Source organism: Hippopotamus amphibius, chromosome 7 (genome assembly GCF_030028045.1).
Source record: "Hippopotamus amphibius kiboko isolate mHipAmp2 chromosome 7, mHipAmp2.hap2, whole genome shotgun sequence".
Taxonomy (NCBI): Eukaryota; Metazoa; Chordata; class Mammalia; order Artiodactyla; family Hippopotamidae; genus Hippopotamus; species Hippopotamus amphibius.
The window spans coordinates 69,439,717-69,451,213 of record NC_080192.1 but is presented as its reverse complement, the minus strand read 5'-3'; the positions used below and the strand labels follow the sequence as shown (position 1 = coordinate 69,451,213).

General features: G+C 48.2%; 1 protein-coding gene across 1 annotated transcript; it reads right to left on the bottom strand.

Annotated features, from left to right (window-relative positions):
• Window positions 1–774: 774 nt before the first annotated feature.
• VAMP8 (vesicle associated membrane protein 8) lies at window positions 775–4,254 on the bottom strand. Its single transcript, XM_057743209.1, has 3 exons — window positions 3,974–4,254; window positions 2,497–2,649; window positions 775–1,218 (listed from the first exon to the last, which is right to left on the bottom strand). The coding sequence occupies exons 1-3, from the start codon at window positions 3,974–3,976 to the stop codon at window positions 1,075–1,077; spliced, it is 300 nt and encodes a 99-aa protein (XP_057599192.1). The 5' UTR covers window positions 3,977–4,254; the 3' UTR covers window positions 775–1,074.
• Window positions 4,255–11,497: the final 7,243 nt, after the last annotated feature.

Below are 11,497 nucleotides of genomic sequence, written 5' to 3'. Positions count from 1 at the left end.
GAAATAGGAACAGAGATGACATGACCCCTTCCCCCAAACCAAGACGCACTGGGCACTGGAAAGAGTGACAACGATGGTGGAACCTGGTGGGGAGGAGGGAGGCCCAAAGACAGAGAGGTCCATTGTCCATGGAGGAGAAGGAAGGCCATAGGCCCTGTCCTGTGACACTGACTGTGCCCAGCCACGGGACACGGGTGAGAGATGCTCACCCCCTGAAAACAGCTGAGACCCAGAGGCCCTGCGAAGTTCCAGAAGGGCAGGGCAGACAAGAGACAAATAGAACTTGCAGAACCACAAGAGAAGGAAAAGCGGTTCAGTTCCTCCAGCCCCCTCACTCTAGACTACAAACAGGGCCACGGAAGAGAAGTGGCACGGATGGGAGGGGAGAGAGGCCCTTAACCAGATTCCTAAATGCCCTGCCCAGGTAGGCGTCACGTCTCGGCTAACACTTCCAGCAGAAAAGTAATAAAGGAAATGGCGAGACCCAGAGAGGACGCGTAGGAGTCTTACATAGCACCCTACAATGCTGTGAAGGTTTTGAATTTTCCATATGCCAAGACCTCCAGAAAATTCCTGTTCTTGAGACCAGTGACAACGATGGAACAAGGGGAGATAAAGGAAGACAGGGAGTTTCTTTCTTCTCCAAATATAAGCTCTCCACCCCTCCAACAGCTAGGGCTTCCAATGGGAGAATCTCTCCCCGAGGGCGTCCTGGGGAGAAAAGAAATGGATGGGCCAAAGGCCAAATGAAAGGGCGAGAGGACCTCACGCACATGGGGATACTGAAAGGTCTTTATTGCCCACTGGCCACCGTCAGTTCCATCAGTTTCCCAGCCATGTGCTGGGCCCTCTGGGTCTCTCCACCCAGCTCTGAGGACCCCTGAAACACAGCCACCGTCCAGCTCTCTCCTTCCGGGGGACCAAGGTGCTCCCTGGGGCAGACAGGGGGCCTCAGAGCGGGGGGTGGGAGGACCGAGCAGCATTCCCTGTGGAGAAGGACAGGAGAGAGGGCCCCTCTTGGCACCCACTGTGGAAGGTTGCCCCCGAAGAAGAGGGCAGGGTGGGAGGGGTTCCCTAAGTCGGGATGGCACCCGTGGCAAAGAGCACGATGAAGAGGATGATAATGAAAACGATCACGCAGATCAGAACGATCATCTTCACATTCCTCCACCAGAACTTCCGCGCCACCTTCTGCGACGTGGTCTTGAAGTGCTCGGACTGTTGGGGATAAGACAGGGTCACCCGGTGCCTCCTCCCGCTGGAACGAGCGTGCACACGGAGACCGCGCGCCTTACATCTAAACACTCCAGTGTGAAGTTGGGGTAACAGACTACGAAATAAAAAAGGTTCCGTCCTCCTACCTGGACAAATGTACCTTCACAAGCATCTGGTGAACCTATGCAAATTCAGAATTCTCGGGTCCCCTCTGGTCCCCTGCCTGCCCCCTTCTCTTCTCACCCCTGTACTGCCATGCACACTGAGGAGCCTCTGACACGTGCTCCCACCCAGGGCTGTGACACTGGCAGGACAACCTGCCCTTGGGAGGGCAGACACTGCAGCTGAGGGGTGCAGGCTCCGGGGGCGGGGGACACATCTCTCTGGTTCCGTGACTCCTGGCCCTATGACTGCTGAAGCTGGAGGAGGGGCCAGGCCAGTGCACGGGTTGGAACTGAGGGAAAAAGCTCTTCCTCTGCCAACCTGAGTTGCAGAAATTGTTTCCCTGGGCCATGCTCCCCAAATTGGGCTGTGGAAAGAAACACGAAGTCCCAGGGAGTCAAATGAGCTCTACCCAAGATTACACATGGGACTCAGAAAGCCACGGCCAGTCTCTCCCCATGGACATGGAATCTTAGGCTCCAGGCCTCTGTTGAACTTTAACTCCCTCCCTGAGCAGCTGGCTTCAGCCTCTGGCTGCAGAGAGAAAAGAATGAGATCTAGCAAGATGTGTGGGAGATACTATTCTAGCCTTCAGCTAGCACAGGACCCTGGGATCAAAGACTTTTACGGCTCTTCCCAGCTTCTTTTTAAAGCTGGCTCAGCAAGACTCCTAACAGTTTTTCCATCCTCTGCCTAATAGCTCCTGGGGAAGGCCAAAGGCCCTACGAGGATATTCTGGAGCCAATATTTTTGTCCTGGGGAGGCCAGGTCCAAATGGTTGTCAAGGGCAGCCTTCAAAGGGAAAGTCAATTTCATAGGAGAGAAGCATAAGAAACCACAGGCTGACTGAGCCTTCTGTCTGTCTCAGGAAATGTCTCCATGGGTCCACCCCCACGTCCCCAGCCCCAGTGCTTGAACCCGTTCCCTGGACCCCAGTACCAATCAGTGGAGGAGGGCAGAATCAGAAGTGGGGACTCAGCTCACATCAATTCCCAACGCGGGTAAAAAGGCAGACTTCCCTCCTGTTCATTCTGCCACCAAGACCACCAATCCCCAAGCCCCCAATAATCCTCTTTCCCCCTCTTCCTCTGGCCCCTCGTGGGCTCCCCATCATCTCACTGTGGCTTCCAGATCCTCTGTCTTGTTGCGGAGATGATCCAAGTTTTCTCCCCGGGCCAGGATCCGCTCCACGTTTTGGGTCATAATATTCTTGACCCCCTCCACTTCACTCCGCAGGTTCCGCACACGGTCATCTCCACCACTGGCCTCCTCCTGGGCAGCCACACAGGGGTTCATTAGGCCGAGTGCTGGAGGGACGGAGCCTCAGCCTCAGAGGCCAGAGGAGGGGGAGGGCTAAGGTGGCCTTTAGCTTTTTGTAATGCTTGAACTGTTTGCAATGAGAACGTTTCCCTGTAGTACTCGTGTAATCAGAAACAAATGTATTCTTAAGCCCCAGATGGTGAGAGTCATGCTAGGAGACAGACCGGATCCAACTTCTTTGTGGGTTCTCGGGGCGCCTGGGAGAACAAGAAGCACACCACCAAACCCCTCTCTACTGCTTCCTTGTTCCTCAGAGAGGGTCAGAGGGGACAGCTGAGCCAGCACCCCACAGTGCACAGCCCCATCCGCATCTATGAATTCCCAGATCCCCGCGGGTCCTCATCAGAAACGCCTGTGCCAGCTCCCAGACCACCCTCCTCTAGCCTAACCCTCCCTCTCTCCCAGACAGCTGGAGCGCGGCTCCGGCCTGCTGGGCAGTCTGATGGCTGTGACCCAGGGCCAGGGCAACCAGGCTCCAAGCCCCTCACGAGGCCCCACGAGAGAGAGCCGTTGGGCCGCAAACTTCTGCTTTTCCCACCACCAAGAACCACGCGCACGCACCACGCCACTGCCTGCTTAATTCAGCAAGTATAAAATACAAACAGCAGCCTGGATGCTGGGGGAAATGGAGGGCAAGTCCTCCTTGGCCGATGCCTCATCTCCAGTCTTTACCATAAGGTTTTTGAACAGGGAGGGAAAAATACTGTTAAGCTCCTCCCTCCCTGACCCACTAGACTTCCAGGCACAAGCCAGGAATGTGGGTCCAAACTAGATTATCACAGAAAACCAACTCCTGACTCTTTTACAAACCCTCAGCTCTCTTCCTCATATTTATGGAGAAGGGACAGGCTCCTTGGACTCAGCAGAGAGACAGATTCTTTGGGTTTCTGTACAGGGATAAAGTGAAAGGCAGCGGGGGATTCCTGCCGCTGGGCTGGAATCTGCCTTGGGAACAGCAGAGGCACGGCCCAGGAATGTCACAACACCCTCGGGCCGGCCGGCTGGAGGAGGAGGTAAATTAGGATCCCCCACCCCCACCGAAGCCCCACTCCAGGCCAGCTTGGGGGTCAGGGGAGGGAGTGAGCAGAGAAGGAGCAGGAACACCCGCCCAGGCAGCTCAGACCTCTTTGCAGCCAAGCTGTCAAAGAAGAGAGGTCATAGTCAGCGCTGGCCCAGCCCTCGGACTTCGCCACCAGCTTTTCTTTGCTGATCCCCGGCCCCCAGCCCCCCTGCCTGGTCGTGAAATCAGCCCCGTCTGAGTTTCCAGCTCTCTCACCATGTTTCCGAGCAGCTCGGGCCTGTCGGCGGCAGAACTCTCGCCTAGTCTGTTTCCTCCCGGGCGGCCGTCGGTTCACTTCCTGCTTGTCCAACTTTCAGCCCGCCCCCACCCACTTCGCATCCCAAGCGTCTGCGGCCACACCTCGCGCAGGTTCCCCAGGTAGGCTCGCACCCTCCGCTGCCCTCCCAAGTCTCCACCTAAACCAGGGCTTAGGCTTAAAGCGACAGGGCTCCCCTGGCACCACATTTCTTCTAAGTTGTCAGGAACAAGAAAAGAAAGATCAAGCAGCCCTCCTAGGTTTCCCGATGTAGAAAGGGCAGCAGTCTCCTTTTTTTATTTTTTATTTTTTATTTTTATTATTATCTTTTGACTGTACCTCATGGCATAGGGGATCTTAGTTCCCTGACCAGGGATCGAACTGCCCCCCCCACCCCCAATGGCATCTTAACCACTGGACTGACAGGGAAGTCCCCTGTCTCATTTTCTTATGTCTTGAGTATCTGACCCCCAATTCTTAGAGACTGAAATCAACCCTAAGCACCCTGCCGGACCTTGTTCACATGGAAACAGAACGCAGATATGAACATTTCTTGCTGGACAACCCTTGTTCCCATGTCTGTTTGAGTGCAGAAAGCATTGAAACCCCCAAAGTCTGGGATGCTGTGATCCTGGGCTCTGGTGTCAACAAGCTGCGGACCCTGAGTGAACCTCTTCACCTGTCTAGGTTTTGCAGGTGCTGAGGTGTAAAAAGATAACACATGCCACGTGCCTAGCACAGTGCCTGGGACGAAGGGCTGCCCACTGCTCAAATCAGGAACTGATGGCTCACCCGCCTTCCTTTCCTTCCAGAGTTCAACAATCCTGCATGTCCCTTCCGGGGTCACCATGCAGGTTGGGGAGCCCCATCAAAAACAGTCAGATGACTGCCCTATGGACCAGAGATGGCGCCCAGGGCAAAGAATTTTTCCACCAGTTTGGCTTCAGGCCAGAGAAAATCCACTCTTCCCAGATGATGTTTATCAAGATAGAACAATACTAGAGACGCGCGAAAGGGAACAGGCATTCCTGTCCCATCCCAGAAGAAGTGAACAGTTCCAAGAGGGAAATGTCAGCTTCTCTGACAAAAAGGTTTCTCACGCCTTTTTAAAAGAGTCTAATAAATTTTGGACCTCCGTAGCATTTGGAGACCCTTTTTTCTAATTTATAATGAGATCTTATTCCCAATTAGATAAGATTATTATCCTTTGCAGACCAGAATTTTGGTGGACAGTATCAGCCTGCCTTCACAGAGAATGTGGCTGCCCCACTCCTCACCAAGCTTAGAAAGCTGACAATGAATTCAAGTAGAGGTGGGCCAGAATCCTTGATCTATACTTTCATTGTCCAATATAGTAGCCGCTGACCACAGTGGCTGTTGAACATTTGAAATGTGGCTAGTCTAAACTGAAGTGAGATTAAAACACATCAGATTGCAAAGACTTATTATGAAAGACTGTAAATATCTCTTTATTAACTGTATATATATTGGTGACATGTTGAAATAATGTTTTGGATCTTTTTTTTTCCTTTTTTAAAAATTTGTAACATGCTTTATTTTATTTATTCATTTTTTTGGCCACGTGGCATGTGGGATCTTAGTTCCCCAACCAGGGACTGAACCTGGGCCCCCTGCATTGGGAGCACGGAGTCCTAACCACTAGACTGCCAGGGAATTCCCAAGTGCTTTATTTCTTTTATTTTTTTTCAGTTTTCCAATTTGTATGTCTTTTATTTCTTTTCCAAGTGCTTTTTTTATTGAGTTATAGTTGATGTACAATATTACATAAGTTACAAGTCTACGATATAGTGATTCATGATTTTTAAAGGTTATATCCCATTTATAGTTATTATAAAATATTGGCTATATTCCCTGTGTTGTATAATATATCCTTTTAGCTTATTTTAACATACTAGCTTGTACATCTTAATTCCCTACCCCTAAATTGCCAACCCCCTCTCCCCACTGGTAACCACTAGTTTGTCCTCTATATCTGTGCGTCTGCTTCTTTTCTGTTATATTCAGTAGTTTGTTGTAACTTTTAGATTCCACATGTAAGTGATATCATATCATATTTGTCTTCCTCTGTCTGACTTATTTCACTAAGCATAATAGCCTTGAGTCCATTCATGTTGTTACAAAAGGCAAAATTTCATTCTCTTTTATGGCTAATTAATATTCTATTGTATATATATATATATATATGCGCCACATCTTTATCCATTCGTCTGTTGATAGGCACTTAGGACATATTGAGTTAAATAAAAAATATTGATGAAATTAATTTCACCTGTTTCTCTTTTAATTTGGCTAATAGAAAATTGTAATTACCAACGTGGCTCAAACTATACTTCTATTACACACACTGATCTGTACCTTAATATTTATGTGACGTTGGACCAATTTATGTAACATACCTAAGCCTCAGTTACCTCCATTGTCTGTGCCTGGTACTTAAGAAACCCTCAGTAAATGGTGGCTTTTGTGATTGCTGTTACTAAGAATTCCAGATGCTGAGTGAATTGGTGGGTTAAGGGAACAGGAGGGATGCCAAGAAACAAAGGGCCAGAGTGGGACGTTTGAGGGGAGCAGAAGGAAATGGCGGAGGATTCCCCAGGGCGGGAATGCGAGTTACGACGGTTGAGGAGTTACTGAGGTCGGGTACACGACTCCAGGCCTTCAACATACTGAATATAGAGCCGTCCCTGAGGCTGCTGACCCTTGGCTTAGACCCAGCAACCATCAGGGAGATTCTGAAGTGCCCACAGTTGGGCCTATGACCTGTTCATCCTCATCTTGACCATACAGAATTGCTCCAGGCTTGGCCTCACCTGTACCAACATTACAATGTTACCCTTTGTCAGAAGACCGTCTACTGTGGCCCAGTTTCAGTCCCCGGTTGGGGAACTGAGATCCCACAAGCCACATGGTATGGCCAAAAAAAAAAGGAAGAAGAAGAAAAGAAGACCATCTGGCTAACACCCTCACAAAGTGAGACATTCAGTAAGGCACCAAACCATACTCTATGAGCGGAAATGGTGCTATGGGCAGGGAACAAGAAGAGAACAAAAGTCACTGATTCCTCTATAGTCAAGGAAGACTCTATCCCAGGAAAAGGGCAGTGCTAGTCACGTCATAAGGAAAAGATGCTACGTGGTAGGAGTTGCACCAGAGAAGCAATTGGGAGGTGATGAAGAGTGTTCTCAGTCCCTGTGTGATCAGATTTGTGATCAGAAGATTTGGGCATCAGCTCTCCTGCCCCCTGGCTGTGGAGTCTTAGGCAAGCCACTTCCCTCTCTGGCAGCTTTGGTTTCCTCATCTGCAAAATGGGAATAAAAATAAACGCTATTTTGTGGGGTTATTATTAGGATCAAATGATATGGGCATATATTTCTATATTTCTGTTAAAGCACATTACAAATGAAAAGGGAGACTAATAGAACAAATGGAATGAGAAAATAGGGGAAGAGGAATATGAACAGCCTGCAAAGCAACCAGGTAAACCTTGGGGTACGCTGGCATATATCCCAGTCTCATTTATGGCCCAAATCCCAGGGCAGTGACTCCAGTACCTCTCAAGGAAAATTGGCTAGTGAACAAGGAAGCACATTCAGGAGGCTCTATTGGAATTGCTCCCTGAAAGAGCATGCCAAGGCCTCTATCTCCAAAGCCCTCTTTATAGACTGTTACACCACTGGCCACCCCATCTGTGACACAGCCACCCCCATCTCTCCCAATGTGCTCTCTTCCTTTCTTCCGGAAGATTCTGCCCTTGGCCATCTTCTGACTCCGCACTCTCTCCTAGAGCAATAGTTCTCTGTGGGGTTGATTTTGCCCTCCAGGGGATGTTTGACAATGTCTGGAGATACTTTTGGTTGACACAACTGATGGGGGAGGTGTGCTACTGGCATCTAGTGAGCAGAGGCCAAGGATGCTCAACTTCCTATAATGCCAAGGACAGCCCCCACCCCCACCCCCACCCCCGCCCACAATGACAAAGAGTATAGAGACCAAATGTCAATACTGCCAAGGCTGAGAAACCCTGCTCTCCCTTGGGAAGTGCAATCGATGCCTTTACAGTTTCAACAGCCATTTATGGACCATCCCCAAATCTGTGCCTCTCTCTCAGTTGCCACTGCTGGCTCTCCAATGCCCTGGACAATCCACAGACACATTCGACAGCCAGACCAAACCCTTTATCTTTTTCCCATGTTCCTCCTCCTAGATAGTGCTCCCATTCTACCAGTGTCCCACGTTAGCAACCCCTAAGCCATCCTACACACACAATGGGACATCACTAAGTCTTGGTCATGTCTCTCAAGTCCACCCCCTCCTTTCCATACCAGCTCCTGCTTCCTAGGTAACACCAGCAGGATCTCTTCTCTGGACAATTCCATCCACCTCCAAACTGACCTTTCTTTTCTCATCCATTCCACCTGGGGTTGCTTGTTATCTTCCCAAAACACCGATTTGAGTATGCTGCACCCTGCCCCCAGGGTAAAGCCCAAACTCCTTAGGTTGGCATTCCAAGATTGTTCTCAACCTGCTTTTTGAAGCTTATCTCTCATGAGACTCACCTCCCAGCCCCCCAGTCATACTAAATTACCTGCCCTTCCCAAAACAAACCAACCCCTTTTATATCTTTGCTCAACTGGACTCATCTCCTGATGAGTGAATATCCTGCTTCATTCATCACTGCCTATGGAAAGTCTATTCATATTTAAGACATTGCTTCCTGAAGTCTTCCAGATTTCCCCACTAAAGTTAACTTCTTCCTCTTTTTTTTTAAAAAAAATTATTTATTTGCTGTGTTGGGTCTTGCTGTGTGTGGGATTTCTCTAGTTGTGGCAATGGGGTGCTACTCTTCACTGCGATGCGAGGGCTTCTCATTGCGGTGGCTTCTTTTGTTATGGAGCACAGGCTCTAGGTGCACGGGCTTCAGTAGATGAAGCACAGGCTTCAGTAGTTGTGGCTCGCAGGCTTTAGAGTGCAGGCTCAGTAGTTGCAGCACACGGGCTTAGTTGCTCTGTGGCATGTGGGATCTTCCCAGACAAGGGCTCGAACCCGTGTCCCCTATTGGCAGGTGGATTCTTAACCACTGAGCTACCAGGAAAGTCCAACTTCTTCCTCTTCTGATCGCCATCACAATGTATCTTTTATAGAACCTGTAATATGCTTTGCCATTAACTGCATACACCTTTGACTCCTCTGAGACTCTTAAGTTCTGTGAAGGCAGGGGCAGTGTCTCTACTTTGGTACCCCTCGTAGAAAATAACATATATCCTTCACGTAGTAGGCACTCACTAAATGTTTAGGGTATTGAATAGAGAGATCTGAAAGTGGGCTTCTTTCTCCACAGTGCAGATAGAAAGATAATTTTTATTAGAAAAGAACCGTGAAGAAATTCCTTTTGTAAATTTTGGACTATTTTGTGGATAAATGAATGTTAAATTATACAGGTCTCTGTATATTGGTCCTGAAAGGATAAACTGGAAATCAACGCCTTAAACAAAGCAAGTTAAAATTATGGGATGCAGAGGTGAAGATTTAGCACAGCTCATTTTACTAGCTGTATTTCTCTTACACAGAATGCTCTCAGTTCACCCAAGACTATTGAGAACTTTTGATTTCCTTCTCTCCTCTCAAAATTGTACTCATCATTTAAGGCCGACGTTTTCAAAAAAATTTTCCTGATTTCTCCAGTTGTAACTCATGTCTTTCTCAATGCTCCCATAGCAGTGTGAACCTCATTTAATATTTATGACTTCCTACATTCTATTATTATTTTATTATTTCTATATATTTTTATACTTTGATAGAACAGAGGCCACAACTTAATCATTTCTGTTTCCTCCTCTGTAACTTGTCCAGTTCTTGGCACATAACAGACCATCAACACTGAACTTAATGGAATCATCTAATTTTGAGTGATCGTAAAAGAGCTAGCCCAACCTTCCCAATCCACACTGTATTCATTTGGACTGGGATTTGACAGTGGATTAAGAGGTCCATCCCCGGGGCTTCCCTGGTGGTGCAGTCGTTAATAATCTGCCTGCCAATGCAGGGGCCACAGGTCCAATCCCTAGGCCGAGAGGATCCCACATGCCGTGGATCAACTAAGCCCACGTGCCACAGCTGCTGAGCCTGAGCTCTGGAGCCCGCAAGCCACAACTACAGGCTCAGGAGTTGTGGCACATGGGCTTAGTCGCTCTGCGGCATGTGGAATCATCCCAGACCAGGGATCGAGCCCATGTCCCCTGAACTGGCAGGAGGATTCTTAACCACTGCACCACCTGGGAAGTCCAGGGTTCAGTCTTTATATTATGCATTCTATGGGTTTTGACAAATATATAACGACATGAATTCACCATGACACCACTACAGTATCATACAGAATAGTTTCACTTCTCTAAAAATTCTCTGTGGGGCTTCCCTGGTGGTGCTGTTGTTAAGAATCCACCTGCCAATGCAGGGGACGCAGGTTCAAACCCTGATCTGGGAAGATCCCGCATGCCACAGAGCAATTAAGCCCGTGCACCACAGCTACTGAAGCCCACGAGCCTAGGGCCCGTGCTCCGCAACAAGAGAAGCCACTGCATTGAGAAGCCTGAGCACCACAACGAAGAGTAGCCCCTGCTCGCCACAACTAGAGAGAGCTCGTGGTGCAACAAAGACCAAACACAATACATAAATAAATAAACAAATAAACAAATAATTTTTAAAAATTTAAAATAAAATAAAAATCCTCTGTGCTTCATTTATTTTTCTCTCCCTTCCTCCTCTCAGTCCCTGGCACCACCAATCTTTTTGCTGTCTCCACAGTTTTGCCTTTTTCCAAGTTATCACACAGCACGTAGCCATTTCAGATTGATTTCTTTCACTTAGCAATATGCACTTAAGGTTCCTCCATGTCTTTTGTGTCTTGATACCTCATTTCATTTCATCACTGAAAATTTCATCATATGGGTGGGCTAGTTTGTTTTACCCATTCACCTATTGAAGGACATTTTGGTTGCTTTGAAGTTTGGGCAATTATAAATAATGCTGCTATACATTCACATGCAGGTTTTGTGTGGGCATAAGTTTTCAACTTATTTGGGTAAATACCAAGGAGCACGATTGCTGGATCATATGATAAGAGTATGTGGAGTCTTGGAAGAAATCGCGAAACTGTCTTCTAACGTGGCTGTACCATTTTGCATTCCCACCAGCAATGCAAGCAAAGTTTCAGTTGCATCCTCACCAGCATTTGTTGTTGTTAGAGCCTTAGATTTCAACTATTCTAATAGTATCTCACTGTTGCTTTATTGTATTGTATTGTATTGTATTGTATTTTTTGACTGCACCACCCGGTTTGCATTGATCTTAGTTCCCCAACCAGGGACTAAACCTGGGCCACGGAAGCAAAAGTGCCTAGTCCTAAACACCGGACTGCTAGGGAATTCCCAAATTTGCAATTTCCTAATAAAATAAGATATGGAGCA